The 24,410-nt window shown below is 40.5% G+C and overlaps 1 protein-coding gene across 4 annotated transcripts in view; it reads right to left on the reverse strand.

Moving 5' to 3' along the window:
- Positions 1-3,795: 3,795 nt before the first annotated feature.
- The window catches only part of LOC134227828 (dual specificity tyrosine-phosphorylation-regulated kinase 1B), a 173,859-nt gene continuing 153,244 nt past the window's right edge, over positions 3,796-24,410 (reverse strand). For all 4 annotated transcript variants that reach the window (XM_062709506.1, XM_062709507.1, XM_062709508.1 and 1 more), the window contains 6 exons: positions 15,660-15,828; positions 15,418-15,585; positions 15,169-15,342; positions 14,993-15,105; positions 14,157-14,733; positions 3,796-8,701 (listed from right to left, as the gene is read on the reverse strand). In XM_062709506.1, coding sequence (XP_062565490.1) covers positions 7,590-8,701; positions 14,157-14,733; positions 14,993-15,105; positions 15,169-15,342; positions 15,418-15,585; positions 15,660-15,828 — 2,313 coding nt within the window. In that variant the 3' untranslated portion in view covers positions 3,796-7,589. The remainder of the gene's footprint in view (positions 8,702-14,156; positions 14,734-14,992; positions 15,106-15,168; positions 15,343-15,417; positions 15,586-15,659; positions 15,829-24,410) is intronic.

A 24,410-nucleotide genomic window follows, 5' to 3' on the forward strand; every position in this document is an offset into this window, starting at 1 on the left:
ACAACAACTGAGGAATTACCAGAAGTATTAAGTGCTGAGAGCCTTGCCACCGTACCATCAGCGAAATCTGTTTCAACAAATCAATCGGAAGATGAGTGTATCCAAAAGGTCAACATCGAACGCTTTAACGAGGGCATAGCTGGGATAAAAGTGACTCCGATTAAATGGAGTAAGATGGACTACGTTTATTACCCGGAGAAAAAATACCGTGAAATAAACGAAGCTGTACGAAGAAACCTCTTCAAATTAGGACCTGATGATGTGGAAAATACAGACTACGATGAGGTAATTATAAATATGAAGGAAAGGTTCTCGAATGCAGCCACGACAAGGAAAGAAAAATTATTGATTTTGTCGATGCTGCCAAGTTCGTGGTCTATTCAGGATGCCATTGATGAGTTCAAAACCAATAGAAATACAGTAAAAGAGGCAAAACAATTGAAGAATAACTGTCTTTCAACCAAAAATACTAGGTCTAGTACTGCATTAACAGATGAGACAAAAGAAATAGTAGTTCAATATTTTGAAGATGATGAAGTAAGTCGAGCTATGCCTGGTCAAAAAGATTATGTATCAGTAAAAAAAAGATGGAAAGCGTCAAGCAATCCAAAAACGATTAATGATGACGACTTTGAAAGAAGCGTACACACGCTTCAAGGAAATTCACGATAATATTAAAATAGGTTTTTCCTCATTTGCAAGCCTTCGGCCAAGGCAATGTAAGCTTCTTTCCAATTCAGGAACACATAATGTGTGTGTGCACAACCCATGAGAATATTAATCTTATTTTACATAGTTTGAAAAGAATCAATTTAACAAAGGATATTAAAATGTTAACTGGTAGTCTTTTGTGTGAAAATACAACATCAAATTGCTATCTACGATCTTGTTCGGATTGTCCAGATTCTTCATCATTGGAAAATACTTTATTCGCTGAGTTTGAAGAAAAATATATTGATCAGTTATCATTTGAGCAATGGGTGACCACGGATAGGTGTGACATAGAAACTATTGTAAAACCTGTAGATGAGTTTGTGTCATATTTTTGCTTGAAATTAGAAAGTTTAATCCCTCACGATTTCATTAAAACAGAACAATCCAGCTTTTTAAAAATACGAAAAATACATTACAAAATGGTGAATTTTAGTCATTTGTGATTTTTCTGAAAATTACAGCTTTGTATTGCAAGATGAAGTGCAGTCCCATCACTGGAACGTACAACAAGCTACAATTCATCCATTCGTTATTTATTTTAATGGAAGTACGCAAATTGAACACTTAAGTTTTATTATAATTTCCGAAGATTTAAGACACGATTCAGTATCCGTAAACTTGTTCATTGAAAAATGATTAACTTTTACGCGTTGATAAGCATAAAGAAGTCAAAAGATATATTTCATGTCTGATGGAGCAGCGTCGCAGTACAAAAATCGTAAGAATTTTTCGAGCCTATGTCAATTTAAATCAATGTACGGAATTGATGCAGAATGGCATTTTTTGCTACATCACATGGCAAAGGTCCTTGTGATGCTATTGGAGGAACAATAAAGCGCATGGCCACAAGAGCAAGTTTAGCCAAAGAACGTGAGCATCCAATTAAAACTGCGAAAGAACTTTTTATTGGGCAAATCGTAGAAAAGAAAAAGATTTAACCAAATTATCATTTTGTTTTACTACTACTGAAGAGTACGAAATAAAGGCTTCAGAGCTCAGCGAGCAATTTAATAACGCGAAAACGATCCAAGGAACCCAAAAATTTCACTGTTTCATTCCATTGTCGGAAAATAAAATTAAAGCAAAACTATACTCAAACTGTGCTGATAATAATTCAAAAGTGTTCGATATTTTAAAACATTTGAATAAAAATAAATAAAAAATAAGTATTAATAAACTGTTTTCATGATATCATAACCCATACCAACATTCGAACCCAAAACTCTTAGAGTTTCTATAACAACATTGTGTAACTGCCATATTTAATTTAATACTTAGGATAATATTAATTCATTTTATTTATTTATACATATAATATTTATACATATAATATACATAATATCGATGAATACATAAATATGGAATATCATACAAACAACTTGTTTAACTCACGCAAGGCCCTTAACAATAAAATCAGCATCAAACTGCGATTCTTGAAAAAAAAAATACACGGAAATTTTTTTTTGTTTACTATATGTGAAAATTGTGAAATGTTTGAAATGTCATAACTTTTTTGTTTATTAGTTTACCATCACCAAATTTTTATGGTAGATAGCTAATATAATGGACCGTTTTCCCTAAAAAAATTACGTTTTAGGGTTTTGAGATATTTGAGTTTTTGTGACAAAAATGATATTTTTAAAGGCAAAAAAAAATTTTTTTTACTGTGCACATTTTCTTAAGAATCACCATTTAGTTGTCTAACTTTGCTGAAAAAATCATAACAATCGAACATTCCGTTTTTGCTGTGCAGCTTTTTAAATATTTTTGAACCATTTTCACATACACCCTTTTGAAAAGTTAGTCGTGACTCAATATGAAGATTTGATATCGAAAAATGACGATTTAGATGAAATTGAAAAACTGTGCAAAGTTTCAACTCAATAGAAAATCATGAATTAAAAATTTTCTTAAATTTTGATGCTGTTGCTTGGAATCGCTCAAATATTAAAAAAAAAGTCCGTGAATATCAGGTCCCAACGCACCATCTGTTCGTTGATTTCAAGGCGGCATACGACAGTATAGACAGCGTAGAGCTATGAAAAATTATGGACGAGAACAGCTCCCCTGGGAAGCTTACCAGACTGATCAAAGCAACCGTGGATGGTGTGCAAAACTGTGTGACGATTTCGGGCGAACACTCCAGTTCATTCGAATCGTGCCTGTTGTTCAACATTGAAAGAAAAAAGATTCGCCACCGCACCAAATGTATTATGTACAAGACGCTAATAAGACCGGTAGTCCTCTACGGACACGAAACATGGACAATGCTCGAGGAGGACTTGCAAGCACTCGGAATATTCGAGAGACGGGTGCTTAGGACCATCTTTGGCGGCGTGCAAGAAGACGGTGTGTGGCGGCGAAGAATGAACCACGAGATCTCCCAGCTCTACGGCGAACCCAGTATCCAAAAGGTAGCTAAAGCCAGAAGGATATCGGAAAGCAACCCTGCAAAGATGGTGTTCGCTTCCGATCCGGCAGGTACGAGACGGCGTGGAGCGCAGCGAGCGAGGTGGGCAGACCAGGTGCAAAACGACTTGGCGAGCGTGGGGCGCATTCGAGGATGGAGAGATGCGGCCTCGAACCGTGTATTGTGGCGTCAAATTGTTGATTCAGTGTTATCCGTTAAGATGTAAGCTAAATAATTGAAAAATGAAGTGCATACCACACTACTATATCTACACCCAGCGGGGATTTTTTTGAAAGTAAGAACTTTTTCCGAAAAACTATTTGGTACCAGTTATGCAGGAATGGCTGCTAAGCTTACCAAATACTTTTTCGATTAAGGATTTAATTTCGAGAAACTCAATCTGGTGTAGATGCTTTTCGCCATACTGATTTCAAAACCTCCGCTGTTAGCATGCTCAAAGCAGATAATTCATTACCACCCAAGGACAACAAATACTAGGGACGCTTGATGACAGAAGTCGATGTTTGGGTTTATTTGTAGGTATTGTAAAAAAACATAAACCTGGGGAAATCATCACGTTCCACGGTAACAAAGTTTTGTTGTCGGCACTACCGTATGCAAACTACTAGGATTTCTCTATTGTTTTCTTTGCAGCAAACCGCCGATCATAATTCAATTATTACGTTTCTGCTTTCTTTTTCATTTTTGAAAAACATTTCTGCTTTTTTTCTCCATCTCTGGTTTGTTGTTTGCGTTCGTTTTGTCGATTATTTTTGTGTTTTTTTTTGTTTATTTGTTTCTACCGCCTACCCTTCGTTCATAGGGAGAGAATCACGCTTCAAAGTTTTATCCTATACAGCCAGTGTCAATCTCTCCCAGTTGCTGCGTCCGCTTTCTGGTTTTTCTGTTTCTTTCTCGTTTATTGCTACTGTTCGGTTACAAATCGGGCTTGCCCCTTCGCCTTTCACTACCACCCTTTCAGCGTTGAAGTTCCTTCGGTTACGTCACGCCGAGCCTGCTCAAAATCAATAATATGCCATTTTTGTTGTATTGCTACTTCGTTTTTTTTATATCCTTTTCTTCTTTCTATTTCTTAATTATCATTGTGTTTTCTTTTTTGTATTGTTTTCTGATTTTTTATAACAAATTTTTTTTTGTTTGTCATATTATTGATTTTATAATCTCGTTCGCTCTTCTAGTCGACTCTTCCGGTATACCGCATTCGGTTCATGCTTCTTTTTCTATGTGTTTGTGTGTTTCGCTCCCGATTTTATATAGGCGTATAAATATATTTCAATTAGGTTTTGCATTAATCATTTCATTCTTCTCCATTATTATTGATTGAAGGGGTCTGGATTCTTCGCTTAATCGTCTTTGTGTCATTCACGAGGTTAATTTTAGTGTACCGTTGTGAGTTGCATTAGAAGACATCCGCTCCATTTGCCCCGTGTATGAGTAAGTGTATGTATGTTCGCCTGTCCCTAGTCGCTAGTGTATGTGTGAGTGTTGATCGTACTTGTGTTTATATTTATGTATGCATTTTGTTACGTTCAGTTCTTTGATGTTGTCGCTAGTATGCTGATTTGTTTAATTTTAAATTAGTGGTAATTTTACTAAACCAGTCACATTTTGTTTTATTCACCTCCAGACTGCGTCGCCAATCAACAACTAATTAGTTGTTCAGCTTGACGCTGGATGCGAATTCTCAGACTTGTTACTGTATATGTAGCTGGGTTTGAGTGTTTATGGTAGTGATCTCTACAAGAACCACTAAAAGATGTATTTGGCTCGACTTGGTTATGGTCTTAGGTTTTTCATCCTATTTTCAGTTGAAGGGGTTGTTGTGGTAGATTTCTTTATGTAGGTTCAAATAGAAAACATCCTCATTTCAATGATTACCTTTTGAAGGGATTTTCTCAGTTATTTTGACCGTACTTTGTATTTGCTAATTTTTTTTGTTTGCTAATAGCATTTTCCTTTATTTACTTATCAATTGTCCTTACTTAGTTGCTTATTTTTTGTTTACTTAACTTATTTTCTATTGTTTAGTTATTATTTTAATTAATTTACGCTCCATTCACTTCATTAGCAGTATTATTCTAATTACTTAATGCTCGCTTTTCCCGACTTTTTTCATATTTACGTTTCGCTTTACATAAACGTGTTGTTTTCTCATTCTTCTAGTTAATTTTTATTAGTACTATCAGTTACTATATACAACAGAAATGAGTTGGTCATTTCATGATCAGTTTTTGTTTTCCAACCTGCTCTGATTTAATTTAGTTTGCTTTTTAAATAATAATTTAATAAATTATTATTGGTCTTAAATTTGTGTTCCGTTCTTAATTTTTAGTTGAAATATCTCAGATTTGTCATTAAATAAATCGTGGTGATTCAGTTTCTAGCTTTGTAATCAGTTTTCATTTGTTCGGAAAATTTAAATTATCTATCCAATTGGTGTGTTTGTGTCCTTTGACAGTGGTTTACTATTGTATGCTACCGCCTTTTTTTTAATAAAAAAAAAGTCTGTTTTGTTTTGTAATCAGTGGTTCGCTTTAGCTAAACGAGATTTCTTCATACCCTTTGTGTGTCGTATAACAATGAGCGCTGATTTAGGGCCTAGATACTTAGATAATACGCGATTTGCAGAAAATGTGAAATGTCTGATGGAGTGAGATGTTCAAAGTTAAGAGCAAACTTTGTTTAGTGTGTAATTAAATTTAATAGTGTAAAATGGAAATAAACATTACTACGTCCTAGTCAAGTTCTGTTTTAATAATTGTCTAGATTTCGGTATGCATAAAAATGAAACACTTTTGGATTTTTGCGTTTAGGAAATACTTTTCTCGTTTGATGAAAAGAAGAGTGATAGTAAATTATGTGGTTATGAAAGGAAAACCTTCATTCAGTCGCAAAGCTTTCTTTTCCATTCTAACTGTCGTTCAGTCATGCTCGTTTGAATCATAATAGTTAATAAATACACACCTACAAAAGTGAACTCAATGGTATCTCGGCAAAATTGGGCTAATATTAGGATATTTACAATGTATTGCCAGAAGACAAAAATTACTGGGTATTTGCAAATCTAAATAAGATATTGGTTTCAATTTTAAAATCACGTGACTCTTTTGGCATCATTGTGCATAGATGTGGTAATAGGATTATTGCGCCTGCATTAAGTTGCATATTGATCATACTTCAAAATAATGTTTTGAAAACAAACTATGTATTTTCTTATTCTTGACATTTGTTCCAATAAATAATGTAAAATAACAAATAGACATCGGCAAAATTATTCCAAATTTTCCTTTTGCAAGTAATCGTGTTCCTCATATCTATATATAAAAATGAGTTTACATTTCCTTTGAGGCAACATATGTAACTCACGAACAGAGGACCGATTTGCAAGATTACCTGACTAATCGATTCGTCTTGTATACTATATATACGATATGACAAAACATTTTGCTGGGAAAGTTGAACAAATGTAAAAATATGTACTACGCTTTTATGAGTTATGCAGAAAATTATTTTGCTCGAACTGAAATCGATCCAGAGTGCGACGCTGCAATCAACTTAATGATTGATAGATCAAACAACAACAAAAAAACAATTGGAGCAAGTTCGTCTAGTGATTGAATAAATAATTTTTCAACATAATTTTGGGTAACTATACGCACCAATACCAAGAGATTTAAATAATGCAAACATGTACTTTTTCTTGTGGTGAAGAAAAGAATAATATCAAGGTGAAAGTTCTCCGAAAGACGAGGCACTCGATACAACTATGTAGTATTGAACGAAACATAAAGTGTGTTAATTTCCTGAGGAAACATTACAGCTTGATATACAATTCTTCAAAATAGCAGATTTATTTGATCGCAATGTAGTTGATCGTAAATGTCGTGGATGTCCTTCATTGACATGTATTGTGTATTGACATGAAATGATTTTCGTTTCCCTTGTGCGAACGAAATACCATAAGTCAGTCAAAAAACCGCTTGGTGCGTTTTGGTAGAACCCCGACCAAATAACATTGGAAATCTAACGAGAGTCTGCATTAAACATAGAAAGCATAGATGGGATGCCATTCTTCAAGTGATGTTTTAAAATAGCTCACAAACAACCAAAATGCAAAATTATAGTTTATTTTACAATTATTCCTAAATTCCTCTAAATTCAGAACAACCTTTTACATAAGGGGGTAAAAACTGATTTCACAATTTTGCCTAACTTACAGCCAATAGAACCAACATCTAAAATCAATTCAAATTTGCAAACATGATTCCATCATTCTTGACAAAATAGATTGATAGTTTAACCTCTACAGCGCAAGTTTGTTTGAGATTAAAAAGAAAGGACTTTAGACACTCACCCACCTTCCACCTGCACAACCACACAAACAATTCGCGATAAACTAATCGTACTCGACACCCTTCCCGCATGGCCGCCGCCACACCGACCGTCAGTGGATTATGACCGGACTTGGCTGAACACAAACACCAACCATAGGCGATTCGTCCCGGTCGTTGGATGCGGCTGCGGCAGCCGCTGCTGCAGCTGCTGCCGCTGCCCGACCCAACCCTTTTGAGCTAGCACTATTACTACTACTGCCACCTATACTGCCGCTGCCAACAACACCCATGCTACCACCACTGCTTCCGCCGATGACGCCAATGCCGCCAACCACTGCCATTCCAGCATTTCCCATACTACCGGTGGCGCTCGTTCCCGTGCCTCCTCCACCGGTGACTAGTGAGTTCGGACCAGCAATCCCACTACTGCTGCTACCACTGCCTATCGGACCAAGTAGTGATCCCATTGGTACTAATCCCAACATACCGTGACCTCCTGACGCATTCGTGTGACCCATCAATAATGCAGCATCACTCATCGAGAACGGTGCATAGTTCGCTACATTGTGCGAAAGAAGGCTCCTACTCCCTCCGTTCCCACTTCCACCACCACTGTTACTACTACTACTACTGCTCGTACCGCCTCCGCCGACGGGATGACTCGTAAAGCTGCCGGACATGAGAGCGGCTGCGGCCGCTGCTGCCTGCGCCACTGAAGATGAAGATGAAGAAGGGGGGTCAATCGTTGCTGCCGTCGCCGATGCTACCACAGAGCCACCATGAGTCAGTCCCCCAAGGTCGATTGGCAGTGATGTGGGGGCGTAACTCTTATGGCCAAGTAGCGGATGCTGCTGTTGCTGCTGCAGGTAGCGATTTCTGTGGTAGTGGGTGGGATTCGATGAACTAGTGATAAGAATCGTATGAGGTGGATCGCAGTCCATTGCCAGCGGGTGATTGCTGCTGGTGCTATTTGCGGTATTACTAATGCTACTACTACTGTTGTTGCTACTGTTAATGGTGGATGGCCCGGAACTAGAGTTGCTGTGACTGCTGCTGGTGATGCCGCTGCCATTGCCGAGACCGACAGCTGCCGCTGCTTGCGAAAGTAACAGCATGCTGGTGCTCTGTGATTGCGTTGATGATGACGGGTGAAGCTGTTGCTGCTGCTGCTGCTGGGACTGGTGGTGGACCGATTGAGGTTGATGTTGTAAAGAAGATAGACCTGTGTAGGGTAAAAAAATAGGAGGAGATATAATGTCAGATTTATTTTTTGAGCTCACGGCTAGAAACACGACAAAGGCACTTAGCATAGTATAAAGCAAGATATCATGCATATACCTAGTTTTCAGTTTATTAAAAGCTTACTAAACAAAAATAAGACCTTAATACGCCTCGTGCCAACCTAGTGCTTGGTAAACATAATGATTTATGAATATTTATTTCTCCGAAATTTCCTTTCGTACTATTAGCCAAAAATGGATATGTTGATAAATTTGACACTGCTTCCAAACGCATATCCAGTGTAACTAAGCTATGCAAACAAAAACGCACACAAATTTCACAGAGAAACAGAAGTCTTACTCTACACATGATCCATCGTTCATCTGTTTAACGGTGGATTCAATTTTTTGTAGGTGGTCGATCGGCCACCGATGGCGCTTCCATCGTTTTTGCTTGTGTTTGACGATTGTTCACTACCGCCATCTGGTTGCCACTTGTCCACCTGCGGTGCATTTAGCATTGGGCGATACAGTTTTAGTGACGATGATTTTAATTGCATTTTATTCTAAGTGAGACGTCTGTTTCTCTGTGCAAATTCTTTGGTCAGTACACGCTTTCGCACAGAGACCGCCAATTTCAAGAAAAATGGTCCGGCGAATCAATTCCAACGTTAGCGAATCGATATGCAGCTTGCGTATTGTAGTTGCGTCGCTCTTTTCAGATTTGCACGGTACACTCAATATTTTTTTTACACGGTTGGTATTCTTTAATTTCCCGGTTAACCTGATTTTTCACAGCTTTTCAAATACCACTTGAATTTTCTTTGATTTTTTGTGAATTTTTTCATGGGGTTAACTCATAGGTTCATCAACGCTAACGGTCGTAATCAACTAAAACCCACCCGTGTAAAAAAAGAACCGGGTGTACCATGATGCACATTTGAGTACCACGCTACAAATCAGATTGTTCGCTACGAGAGCCTCAAATTGTTGTCTTTTTTTGTTGGAGCGTAAAACCACTGCGTCCAATCAGTTGAAAAGCTGCTACCTTTCTTTGAGTGTGGGGTCTCCAATTAACATTGCGGTCAAAGGCGTAGCCAAGCCGATTCTTTGTGTGTTCTAGCATGTTGTCGGGTGGGAAACATTCTCAGATCTCTGGGCATACTTGCCGCACAAGACACATACTCATGGAATGGCGGGCATAGAAAAGCTTTCAATTAATAACTAAGGAAATGCTTATAGAATACTAAATTAAAAATCACGCCTAGTTCCAGTTGGAACATAGAGCCATAGAAGAAGAAAAAGAACCTTTCCTGGAATTTCAGTCCAAATTTCTTCTGGTGGCATAAAGCCACAATTTAGAAATTTAGATCTACACTTGTACAATGCATCGCAACTGCAAAGCAGATGTTCCGAGGTTATGCGTTCCATGTTAAAAAAAACGACAAATATCATTCTGAATATAGCCTAGCCAATATTTTTCAAATGATATCTACTCGGGCATTGTCCGGCTATTAGGCCAGTAAAGATGCGAAGAGTTCTCTTATTAGCTCCAAGAGCTTCCCAGGAGTTCATTTCCGTTGTGCAACGCTTGCTAACCGATGTGAATGTTGGTCTTATGCAAATAGCGAATAATTGCAATGGTCATAGGGGAATTTGGCAGGCATCAAAAGCTGATGTATACTACCATACGGACTTTGAGCGAGTGGAATTCGCTCTGGGCCTTTGTCAGGTGAAACTTCATATACAAATAATAATAATAATAATAAAATGGCTTTGCCATAAAATTGTCGTTCATTATTAGGTGGGATCAATCTAAAGTAGCCGAAATTCCATTATGTTATATTGTTTAAACACGTTCGTTTTACTGCGTAATTCTTGCATGCAACAGAACAAACTACCATAAAGCTATGAAAAAAGTGACTAATTACCTAAAGTAACCTATTGGAACACTGTTTTTGGCATTTTTGTTTTAGTGTGTTAATGCGTGCTTAGTTATGGGATGAGTTGAGAATTGCCGCTTCTTGATGACCAGTGATCCTGAAAGGGTTCGCAACAACTCGCTTTATCCCTTTTGATGCTTCCACCATACGCCGCCGCATTTTCTTCTATTGTTTTACGAGACACAATAATAATAGCAATAATAACAATTTTCTTGAATTCTGGTTTTTGTTTGCAGAAATATGGATTTTAAAGCGCAATTCAATTTGGTAAAGAATTCTCGTGAATCGTTTTCAATGTCGTTCTCTCATTCCTCTTTCGTTTTCCTAAGCTTTTTCCTAGTTCTAGGTCGTCGTTCCTACTTAAGGGTTATTGTTTTTGTATGCACACTGCCCTGACCAGACATTGGTTATTCTTTTCATTTGGATTTCAATAATACTTAACGGTGTCTGACTATTAACCTTCAACTTATTTTTCCATTATCCATCCATGGTTGTCTACTACCTATAAAAAACATATTTCCAATCCAAAATTTGCTTTTAGCTTCTGTGTACGCATGAGTGTGTTTTCTAATATTTTCCACCCTATCAAGTTTATAATGATAAATAGTTTCACCTCATGTTGTCTTTCTGCCTTCGAATTCTATATCACTAGTGGGTTCTATTTGTTTGTGAAACGAAACGAAAAAAAAAAAAAAAATTATACCTTTCATCTAAATCCAACCATGCCCGTAATAACTGAACTTTCCCACCATCTGTTTCCTTCTGTATAACGGGATATCCTTTTCTGGCAGCAAGCTTAGCTTCAAGTAGTCTCTCTTTCTCCAACAGTTGCAATCTTGACCTTCTATTCATTGCTCACACATTTCCCTCGTACATCGCTTCTCAACCTAAATCGCATACAGGTTTATGTGCACACCTCTATCTCTATTTTTTCTCGTCTGGTACTCTGTTTTTGCTTTGTTTCTTGTGGTTTGTTTTGCTATATATCTTAAACTTTCTTTTTGTTTATTTTTTTATTGCAGCTAATGTACTTTTGCTTTGTATTATACGGTCAAAATTTTGTCCTTTTGCTTCTGTTTCATCTGATTTTTTGCCTGGTTTGTATTGTTTTAGCTTCAGGGTTTGTATTTTATCTTTGTCGTACACCACGAGCATTTGCCAAAATATTTTAATTTAGATGGAAGATTTACTTTGGAATCGGTTCACGTTTGTTTGAATTTCTGGATGATTATCATTTACCTTCTGTGGATCATCAATCTGAAAACTACGGTTTCTGTGTACTATGTGGTTTTTACTTTTGTTCTGACTACTGTATTGCAACTTTTATCAGGATTATTTACTCTTTCATTCATCCGATTATAACCGTACCGACTCGTTCAATGCATTCCCTATATCTCTTCAGTTTTGTTTGAACTATACGCCAATTCAAGACGCTCTTGCAGTTCTTTTCATGTACCTAAGTTAATATTCATTATGAATGTTTGCGTATATGATTATTAGGTATGAGACATATGTTCCATTTTCCGTTCAGTGAGTGATCTTACTGCTGTTGTTGTGACTCTCTACCGTTGTTAGTATTATTGTTATCGCTGTTAGTATTAGAATTATTATTATTGTTATTATTACTGTTACGATGTGACTGCTGCTGCGGCTGATGATGATGTGGATGATTATGCTGCTGTGGTGGCGGAAGAAGTCTTTCGCTTGGTTCGAGTCATCGACGGTCATCTGCTATGGAATCAGTTGCGGTATAGATGCAATAAGAAGGAAAAAAGAGATTCGACAAGTTGTAGCAATCAAATTGTGAAGTTAGTATTTTGGGTTCACGTTCGTCTTGACTCAACGCAGTTTGTTATACTAACACAAAGTAGACAGTATTTAACTTTGTGTTAAGTTAACGAACAAAAACATAAAAAAACAACGAAAAAATAATTAGGTAACCATCATCACTAAACATTATTTTATTGAATTTGTGATAGGGATATGGTTCCACTATTCAAACATTCGCATTTTCACTTAATATCGGATCATTTCACAGCAAACAAAAGGTGCCAAAACTGACAAATTTCACTTTCATTTTTTATTGTGTCTCTTTATTTCCAAGGCTTGTGAGTGAAGAACTGGGCTCCGTCAACAAAATTCACTTCAATTAGTATTTAAAAAAAACTTGTCTGTAGTCTGTTTTACAAAAGGATGATGTTCGAAATTGGTTATTGTGAATTTATGGCAAATCTTGTAGACAAAAATACGCTTTGGCTTTGAATCCAGAAGTAAAGTGTCAAATAAATTCAAAAACAAGACAATTTGTGCACAATATATCATAATCATACATTAAGCTAATTTTGATTGAATTTTTATTTTCTATTCAAAAATACTTTTCAGTGTGTGAATTAAAAAATATACAGATACAGAGATACAGATTAGATGTTATTTTCACTGTTTTTTCCGAACAAAATTCAGTATCAATGAATGTTTTTCTAATATGTACATCAAAATAGACGCTCAATGATAAAATGCCAAAAACTAAAAAAATGACATGAGACAATTATCTTCAGAAGGACAGTGTATAATATACAAAACTGTCAAAACGTAGCATAAAGGTCACATCATTTACCATAGTAAAACCAGATCCAGAGATGCCAATCAACTAATATTTTTTTCTGTGGTTTTTGCGGAGACACAGAGGTGAACAAACGGTCTTCAAACAGGAAAAACCACCTAATATTCTTCCGTCTTTCTAACAGACTGGAAGGACGTGGAAATTTGAGTCCTTGAAACTTGCTCATTAAGAATGTTTGACCAACCCATTTTGCATTTTCACTGACATGCTTCGTGTAGTTAGTCAAAGTAGCTTCGCTACTGAGCTAAAGTATTGCTTCTTCACCTCCGTTTAGGCATTAGACCCAGTTAAGTGAATTGGTAAACCTCGCTTGAGAGTTAAGCAAAACGAACCCGCTTAAAACACCTAAGCGGCACTCACCTAAGTTTTAAAACCTAAGCGGATGTGAAGAAATCATCCCTAAGTTGCCCTAAAATGAAGAAGCGGGTTGTCGAAAAATAAATAAATAAATTCATACATTTGTGAAACACATCAGTTTCTCTGACGATTTTCTGTTTAAATTTCAACCAGGATGACAATGAAGGAGCCATTTGGGAAATATTGAACATACTTATTGCATTTTTTTCTATAAAATTCAGAGGTGTCCCCTCAAATGTGTGAATGTGATAGACGACTTTTGCGAGGACGGAGAAACAAACTTATATTTGCTTCCGCCTTATCCTGCATATTTCACATCACCTGGTATTACAAAGCTTATCTTTTACATTCGTTTTTCATATGTACCAATTTTGTAAGAAATTTCATCTAGTTATGCTAATCGATTAGTAGAATTGTGTCAGTTAGTACCCAGCATGATGATGGTTAGTAACACATACTCATTACTCAACACAGTGAACAGAACCATAGGTGAGGACAACAAAACTATCGAAAAAAACAGGGTTCGTCGCTACTCACCGTGACTGCTGGGGTCTTGCGTGCTCACAGACGGGCTTGTGCTGAGCGAGCTGATCGTGTTCGCCGTGTTGGTGCTCTCGTCCGACGTCCGCTTGAAGAAGTTGTGTTGCAAGGCATAGTACGGTGTGCAGCGCGTCTTCGGATCGTAATCCAGCATCCTTAAGATTAGGTCCTTAAATTTAAGATAGTCGGATACGCTGTGGCCTGGTTCGCCGTGCCTCCGGCCACCCGGCCCGCCCGTCTCCACGCCGAGGATGTCGTGCAGTTTCCGCGTGCCCGGTGCCTTGTACTTGCGCTGGTTTTGCGTTTTCCGCAGCACGTACGACCCATCCGGGAGCTTCTCGAAGAACTTGCGAGTTTTGTGCGCCTGGTCGAGAATGTGCTTCGGAGGCATCCCAAGCACCTCGACAATCTTGTTGATTTGGTCCGCCTCATTCGAGCCGGAAAACAGTGGCTCACCGGTGTGCATTTCCACCAGTATGCACCCGAGCGACCACATATCTATTGCTAAGTCGTACGGTATCCCTAACAGTACCTCCGGTGAGCGGTAGAAACGTGATTGTATGTATTGATATATCTACAAGTGGATGGGACAGAAAAAGAAATAAGCATATAAGTGTTTTGTTTTCAGCGTCCTATTGCAAGGATTGCAATCGTATCCTGGCAATTGAGCACCTTGTTTACTTTGCGAATGAAGAAAAGAGCTTATTGTATCAAGGTAATTTCTTTTTATTGCCACTTACATCCCAGTGACGTTTGATTCGGAGGTAAAACGTGCCATTCCAAAATGCTCAATTGGTTTGTTATGCACCAAGAGTGCTTTTGCTGCTACTTACCCTTTGCCCTAGTTGACATGAACTGCCAAAATCTACTATCTTAATTGCTGACCGTTTAGGGTTACATAATAATATATTTTCTGGTTTTAAATCACAGTGTATGATATTTAATTCTGAAACGGGAACCAAAAATCAGTGACGACAATTGCATCGTGAGTGGTTATTGCAGAACGTACCTTGTGAACTTAAAAATAATAACGCCGTACATAATTGCTGGGCAAACTTCCTCGTTAGATTCAGCGAAACTCCACGGAAGTTCGTATTGCGCAGTAAGTCGTATAAATTATAGGATAACAGCTCGAATACTAAACACAGGTGATTTCGCCACATAAAGTGTCGCTTCAGCCTTACTGTAAGGTTTCGCAAGGAAACGAAAGTTCGATTAGTCATATTCACCTTCAGGGGAACCCGCTGGTGGCACTTACCGATGTAGTATTTGTTCTCCGCGTCCGCTCGGTTCATCATCTCTAGCAGGTTGACTTCGATTTGTGCTTGACTGAGGAAGGGTCTTTTGTTCTTGATAATTTTGATCGCCACCTGACACTCCTCCTCGTGGTCGTAGGCTTTCACCACCTGACCGAAGCTGCCTTTGCCTACGGTTGAATGAAAGGTATGTTAGAGCGATTGTTTGGAAACACGGGTACAGAAAGCTGAAAAAAGAAATTACCGATGAGTGAATCAATTTCGTAGCGATCGAGAAACTTCTCGCCATTCTTGATGATGTAGTCATGGTTCTCGTCGTCGTAGCCATCGTTGTAAAGCTTTCGCTCCTTTTTGTGGGATGTATCCTCGCCTTGAGTCTGTTGAGCTCTTCGTTTCTTTTTGGCATAATAAACCTGGAAGAATAAAACAAGAAGAGTGTAGCGTCATGGACCATAATGAACAATATAAAGAAAAGCAGAAACAAAAAAAAGAAGAAAGGAATTATTTTGAAATTATTGAAACAAATTTTAATTGATAAATTGCAGTTTTTATCGATTAAAAAAAAAAACGACCGCCCATTGTTACTGTGCGAGGTCCCTTATTGCTATACACGTCATTCATGGCGAGCCGATGAAAAAAAAAGAAGAAGATTACTGCCTATAAAACTGCATGCACTGCAGAGCATCGAGGAGAATTACGACGAACGTCAACGAGAGCACATCGTAGGAGCGCTAGAAGGAAGCAGTCGAACCGAGCCATCCCGACCCATCTGCAAGAAGCAGCAGCCGGCAAGCCAGCCGGATCGTAGCTCATTCAACGAGCGCTACTGCAGTGAGTTTTTAAGAGTTTCCTCACTGCAGTAGACGTCAAACCAAGGCGCATCAAGTGAAGCAGCCGGCAAGCCAGCCGAATCGGAGCAGCAGGCGGCAAACCAGCCGAACGGGGCGCATCCAGCCCAGCAGTCGGTAAGCCAGCCGAATCGAAGCAGCAGCCGGCAAGCCAGCCGGATCGTAGCTCATTCCACGAGCAGCCGGCAAGCCAGCCGAATCGAAGCAGCAGCCGGCAAGCCAGCCGGATCGTAGCTCATTCCACGAGCAGCCGACAAGCCAGCCGAATCGAAGCAGCAGCCGGCAAGCCAGCCGAACGGGGCGCATCCAGCCCAGCAGTCGGTAAGCCAGCCGAATCAAAGCAGCAGTCGGCAAGCCAGCCGAACCGAAGCTCATCCGTCGAGCCATTCCGACCCAGCAGCAACCGGCAAGTCCACCGAACGGGGCGCATCCAGCCCAGCAGTCGGCAAGCCAGCCGAACCAAAGCTCATCCGTCGAGCCATTCTATCAGCAAGAAGCAGCAGCCGGCAAGCCAGCCGGATCGTAGCTTGTCCCACGAGCGCTACTGCAGTGAGTTTTTAAGAGTTTCCTCACTGCAGTAGACGTCAAACAGCCAGCGAATCGAGGCGCATCCAGCCCAGCAGTCGGTAAGCCAGCCGAATCGAAGCAGCAGTCGGCAAGCCAGCCGAACCGAAGCTCATCCGTCGAGCCATTCCGACCCAGCAGCAACCGGCAAGTCTACCGAACGGGGCGCATCCAGCCCAGCAATCGGCAAGCAAGCCGAACCAAAGCTCATCCGTCGAGCCATTCCGACCCATCAGCAAGAAGCAGCAGCCGGCAAGCCAGCCGGATCGTAGCTTGTCCCACGAGCGCTACTGCAGTGAGTTTTTAAGAGTTTCCTCACTGCAGTAGACGTCAAACAGCCAGCGAACCGAGGCGCTTCAAACCAAGCAGTCGGCAAGCCAGTCAAACCGAGGTTCATCCGTCGAGCCATTCCGACCCAGCAGCAAGAAGCAGCAGCCGGACCGAGCACGAATATGCAGAGCATGGAGATGTCAGAGGACGGTCGCGACAAAGAGGTGTTGAATAAGTTCTATATATTTATCTTCTTAGCACTTGTTGAAAAGTAAAAAAAAATCTTTTATGAGGAAAGGCTATATTTTTGGTATTTATTTACACTCATTAAATACCCTTTCGAAAGAAGGTATTGAGACAATAAGCAATATCGCTGGATGAGTTTCTAGATGCGAAACGACGTATACATTATTGCCAGAGAAAATTAGATGTGTATATTGTGACTCTTTATCACAATCGTGATGTAGCTTGTGGTGTGAATAGCATACATACTAAGTTGTTTATAATATTTGACCTAGGTCAATTCGAGCTCAGTATATTTTAAACCTGAACGTCGGTAAAAAATTACGTTTCTTAGCAACCTATTTGCCATACCTCAGCAACAAGTACCAAGATCTCAGTAGTAACATGATTTCTGAAAATCGGCGGTGCCCACTCCAGAAAAAAACGAGAAATGCTGAGATCTCGGCAAAAAAATAAGTATAACAACTACAGAAATTGAAGGTATCTGAACTATTCGTTGTTCGAAAAAAAAGTCTCAGTGGTAGGGTTGGTCAAACAGCGGGGCAAAATGGGTCATCTTCAAATTCTACTATCAATGTTATTTTCATTCACAATAAAATGATGAATAAAAGAGCATTGTAGAGCATTCAAAGATGAACCAGAATGTTTAGTAAAGAGTTTGTATGTTGTTTTCTTAAGGAATTAGTACACTCTAACAGCCTGAAAAAAGGTGATTTTTAGGATTTTGAAAGATAACTCTAAATGTATGACAATAATAAAATGCAGTCAGTCGGTCCACACTCCCATCTCTTAAATGGGAAGTATCCACCACCATTCCGACCTATTCGGAAGCAACCACTATACGGTTTCGGTCACACTCCACGCTTCGCCTCCGGACATCACCCGGAGACCAAGATAGATAGGAACACCGTCTTCGACCAGAGGTCGTACAGACTGAACACTTTACACCTAGCATGAGACTACGAACAGGACACATAACACTCAGTAGACCAGTGGATAATTTTTCAATCACGAAAAGTTTTCTCCTTACCAGGGCGGGAATCGAACCCACACTCCATGGCACTTGCGCTTAGGCAATTGATGTCACCAACTTTGACAGAAATTTGAACGAAACACACCCATAACTCTTTCTGACTTCACCAAAACCGTTCTCGATGCCGCCGTTGCCTGCATACCACAGCACTCGGCCAGGACGAAAGGCACTCCTTTGGTGGTCGGACGACACCCGCCTTGTGGTTAAGGCGAGAAGAAAGGCCCTTCGAGCGCTACGGAGACTATCCGCTGGTCAACCCAGCAAGGCAACTGCTCTCTAAGACTATAAATAAAAACACTACGAATGCAGGTCACTGATTCTTGAAGCAAATAGAAAACAATGGAAGGATTTTCTCGAATCGGTCAACCCTGGAAGTGGCCAATGCCCTTGGGGGTTATTTTGCTGGTTCAGTCTCCCGCAACGACTAACCAGCTCATTTTCAGCGGACTATCGTCAGTAGAACTTCGTCTCCCTCCAATTTTCGTGGCCCACAGGATTCACAAAATGCTGCTTTTAATTCTCCGGTTTCCGCTCCTGAGCAGTCGTTCGCCCTCTCAAGGAGTAACGTAAAACCATCAGGTCCCGTTTGGATTGGTTATCCCATGCGTCCACACGCCACACGCGTTCCGCCCGGGTTACGGCACGGGAACATATTTTGCATACCTGGGGGATGTGCTACAGAACGCCTACAACGACGGCAAGCACGTGGATCTAGTTTCCTTGGTTATCTCCAAGTTCTACAATATCCTCCAGCATTTGAAAGAGTGGGGATTTTCCGGCAACCTCCTTGCTTTTGTTCGGAATTTCCTCACAGGGCGCTCTTTTCAAGTTTTGATTAGTAATCAAAGTTCGAGGACCTTCCCGGAGAAAACAGAAGTTCCACAGGGATCCGTTCTAGCCGTCACGTTGTTCCTCGTGGCTATGAACGGGGTGTTTCGTTCCATCCCCGCCATCTACGTATAAGCAGATGGCATTCTGTTGGTTGTCGTTGGCGACACGCCTGGGCATACTCGGATCAAGGCACAATCTGCTGCCAGTGCCGTCCCTCCGTTGCAACAACTCGGTAGGTTTTACTACGACCAGACTATAGATAGTAGAATCTATAGATGAGCGAAAGCATGGGTGAGTCGATTTTTTTACCCGTGCACACGCGCATATGACGTCTCAGTCCTTAACGTTTCCATTGAAATCGTGACGTCATGCTCGTTTGGAGACACGTTTGACAGTTCGTTTGGAGACAGAGGATTTATTCGCTCATCTATATATTCCACTATCTATAGACCAGACATCATGCACGCGTACAAAAAAGGATGAGTTTGAGCAACGACTGCTACTTTACTTACTTATGGATCCTGTACACCTCCGGTGGTGCAAAGGGCCGACTTGAAAGATCTCCATCCTGAGCGATGCCCGGCTATCGCATTAACCTGTTGCCAGGTTAGATTTCGGTCGACTCCTTTTATTTCTTTATTGAGGCTTCGCCGCCATGAGCCTCTGGGTCTGCCTCTGCTGCGATGTCCCGCTGGGTTCCAGTCTAATACTTGCTTACAGATTTCGTTTCCGCCCCTACGTAGAGTGTGGCCGACCCAGCCCCACTTCCGATCCCGAATTTCTGTTGCTATCGGCCTCTGGTGACAACGACGATGGAGCTCGTTGTTTGAGATCCAGTTGTGAGGCCACCAGGCCCGAATTATATACCGCAGGTATCTGTTAATGAACACCTGCAGCCGTTGAGTGTTCTCCACTGATACACGTTCACACGTTGGTGCGTTCACTTATCTGCCTGTTTTTCCAGATATTTCTTAAACTCGCAAAGGCAGCCCTTGCTTTCTTGATCCGTGCGCCTATGTCGATCTTGGTACCGCCGTCTGACGCCATTTGGCTACCAAGATATTGGAAGCTTTCAACATTCTCCACTGGTTGCCCGGCTACTGTGAAACTGGAAGGAGTCACCGTGTTTACATCCAACGATTTGGTTTTGTTGACGTTGATGACTAAACCTGCCGAGGAGGAGCGATCGGCAAGGTCGTTGAGCTTACTCTGCATATCAGAGCGCCGTTGCGCGAGTAGTGCAACGTCATCCGCCAATTCGAAGTCGTTTAGGTGCTCCATGGTTATAGGCTGCCATAACAGCCCGCGGTTTGGTTCACGGTCAATCGCATCTACCAGAATCTCATCGATTACGATGAGGAACAGTAACGGTGATAGAATACATCTTTGCCTCACACCAGCGACTGCTACGCGCACATAAAATTTAGCGCACGCGAGTCTCACGAAGCTTGTGTACCTCACATTAACAATGGTGAGTCGCATTGAGACATCTCAATGCGATCAGCTCATGCGATGTTTGTCATGGCAAACCTTTGCAAACAACAGCGAAGGTGCGTAAAACAGCTTGGGCGGAAATTTTCATTCAATAAAATCGTCGCCTAAGTAACGCCAGATATGCATTCCTAGCGCATGAGATGAGTCTCTTGAGACGTACATTGAGACACGCTCACTCAGTTTTTTTATGCGCGCGCTAGCTTCTCTCGTCGCACTGAATCGGTGCTAAGTGATCTTTTGTGGCTCATGGCACACTGTCTCATCCATGTATACACGAGAATTAAGAGACTCTGACTACGACAGTCTGCGAATGGAGACATGGAGGACCAAGCCTTAAGGTCTGAGGGAAGCTCTCTCGCGGTAGAGATCATTTTGATGTAATAAAAATTATATGTGACCGCAATAAATTTTGCAGGAAGCTCTTTTTACTTCAACCAAGTTTTTTAAATTTCATACAAAAGTTACCATTTCGGGAGAGCAGCCAACAGCATATTTTCTTGTGGCGCACGGCAGGAAAGGAGCGATGAGAGCGATAGAAAGTCCGTCAACTTTGTATCTAGCGTGACACTAGAAAAAAGCGTATTCCCATTTGTGAACACGAGGATACCAAATCTATAAATTGAAATCAAATATAGGAATGAGATGAGATAAACAATTGAAAATAAATAAGACAAATAAGACAAATCAAACAAATAAGCCAAATTAAACGAATAAGACAAATAAGACAAATTCCTTCGGAAGTTCCTACAGGAATTCCATCGAAAGTTCCTCCTGGAATTCCTAAAGAAGTTCTTCCAGGAATTCAAAAGGAAAATCCTCCAGGAATTCCTTATGAAAGTTCTTCCAGGAATTCATTCGGAAGTTCTTCCAGGAATTCCTTCGGATGTTCCTCCAGGAATTCATTTGGAAGTTTCTCCAGGAATTCCTTCGGAAGTTCCTCCGGGAATTCCTCCGGGAATTCCTCCGGAAGTTCCTCCGGGAATTCCTCCGGAAGTTCCTCCGGGAATTCCTCCGGAAGTTCCTCCGGGAATTCCTCCGGAAGTTCCTCCGGGAATTCCTCCGGAAGTTCCTCCGGGAATTCCTCCGGAAGTTCCTCCGGGAATTCCTCCGGAAGTTCCTCCGGGAATTCCTCCGGAAGTTTCCTCCGGAAGTTCCTCCGGGAATTCCTCCGGAAGTTCCTCCGGGAATTCCTCCGGAAGTTCCTCCGGAAATTCCTCCGGAAGTTCCTCCGGAAATTCCTCCGGAAGTTCCTCCGAGAATTCCTCCGGAAGTTCCTCCGGGAATTCCTCCGGAAGTTCCTCCGGGAATTCCTCCGGAAGTTCCTCCGGGAATTCCTCCGGAAGTTCCTCCGAATTCCTCCGGAAGTTCCTCCGAATTCCTCCGGAAGTTCCTCCGGGAATTCCTCCGGAAGTTCCTCCGGAAGTTCCTCCGGGAATTCCTCCGGAAGTTCCTCCGGGAATTCCTCCGGAAGTTCCTCCGGGAATTCCTCCGGAAGTTCCTCCGGGAATTCCTCCTGAAGTTCCTCCGGGAATTCCTCCGGAAGTTCCTCCGGGAATTCCTCCGGAAGTTCCTTCGGGAATTGGAGGAACTTCCGAAGGAATTCCTGGAGGAACTTCCGAAGGAATTCCTGGAGAAACTTCTGAAGGAATTTCATGAGAAACTTCTGAAGCAATTCCTAGAGGAACTTCCGAAGGAATTCTTGGAGGAACTTCCGAAGGAAATCCTGGAGGAACTTCCGAAGGAATTCCTGGAGGAACTTCCGAAGGAATTCCTGGAGGAACTTCCGAAGGAATTCCTGGAGGAACTTCCGAACGAATTCCTGGAGGAACTTCCGAACGAATTCCTGGAGGAACTTCCGAAGGAATTCCTTTAGGAACTTATTTTATGCTGCTTCTTAGTCTTATCTATGTTATTTGTATTATTTGTCTTATTTGTCTCATTTGTCTTATTTGTCTCATTTGTCTCATTTGTCTCATTTGTCTCATTTGTCTTATTTGTCTTATTTACAGCATAGTCATAAATTCCTTTGTCTTTTACCGCAGCAATGCAAGAACGAATATGCTGCTGTCAATCGATTTCAGAGCTCTAAAACTGATATCCAGCGTTCTTATCTTATTTATTCATTTTCCTGTTTATTTGTATTAAAATTTTTCAATGAAAGATCCCACGGTTGGACCTGAGGGTGGCAATCCTGCCCTCTCCCCCTGCCATTCTCGACGAGTGAAGAAAAAATTAAAAATTCACATAAATAAAGGGGAAAAAACTAATGATTTTGATTTTTCTGTCAGGCACAATAACTCTCTCTTATGTTGTATGTTTGGCCCTGAAAAGGATCGATTTACTTTCAATCATTTTTCGAATAACATACTCAAGACCAGCCAATTTATAGCTGGACATTGCTTAGGATGGAGATCTTTCAAGTCGGCTCTTTATACCACCGGGTGGGGGTGTACAGGAGCCATAAATAAGAAAGAATCTGTGGCCATTCATCTGTAGCAAGAATTAGACAATCGTTTGATTGCTGTTAGTAGTTCCAAAGGCGTATCAAAAAGCACAAATCGATTCTTTTCAGGATCATCTTTTTAAGAGAGTTTGTTTGAGAAGAACTGTCTTCAAAGTGAAAGAAAATTTAATGGTGATGAAAATGTCGGTAGCGTTTCTGACAGCATCAGTGATGGCCATCGGTAGTGGCTGCTGCTGAAAATTTATTCACCATGATTGAAATTTTCTTGCAAGAATCAGACATTTGGTTGTAGTCAATGTTTGGAAAGGCACATTATTTCTATTTCAATGAATTAATTCAAAATCAGAGCACTTTCCAGGTGTTCTGTTTTTTTTGTTAAAATCAGTTGTTATTTTCAATATCGCGCATTTCCAATGACTAACATCAAAAAACCAAATTCGGAATCTTGTGAGCAAATTTTCCTTGAGTTTTGCTGACGCCGACGACATCAACTGGATGATTTACCGTTATCCATGCGAATAAATGTTCTGTATCAACGATCCGCGAATCTAAGTTAAAATAAGAAGACGAAAAACGATGTTGTTAACTTTGACAGATCCTACGGCACAGAATTTGCGAAGTCGAAGCAAATTCTGCTCTTCCCTCCTATGGGAAACCCCATTACTATCTGTCAGAGTTTGAGTGAAACATGGCCGCCATCTCCTCCTCTCTGTTGCTCTACTGTAAAAACCCATGAAGAACTGTCATTGTTTGTGTGAAGAATTTTGCTTCGACTTCGCGAATTGGATGATAATTTTATAATGCTTATAATGAATTCTAGATAAAAGTAATTAAAATCTGATTGATGTGCAATACGGGAAAAGTTTAGAACGATACAATAGTTCCTCTATTGGAAAATATACAAAAGGATAAAATGAACTTCCAAATACTGTGATTGTTTGCTAATTGGGAGCACGACCTCACCCCAACTATCGAATGCCGTTCATTTGGGCAAGCGTCACTGTTGTTTACCTTTTTCGTTGAACAAAGGAAAATTTTACGCACCAACAAGTATCGATCCCGGTAAACACGGAAACAAAACATCAACGAGGTTTTGCCATCACATTTTGACGTTTAGCTGATTTCTAATTGGGTCGCGCCCCAATTCGCGAACCCATCACTAGAAAAAACATCAGTTAGCGAACGTTCACTGTATTTACCTCAGAACTTTTTCCGTATTGTACATCTATCAGATTTTAATTACATTTA

The sequence above is a fragment of the Armigeres subalbatus genome, chromosome 3 (genome assembly GCF_024139115.2).
Source record: "Armigeres subalbatus isolate Guangzhou_Male chromosome 3, GZ_Asu_2, whole genome shotgun sequence".
Lineage (NCBI taxonomy): Eukaryota > Metazoa > Arthropoda > Insecta > Diptera > Culicidae > Armigeres > Armigeres subalbatus.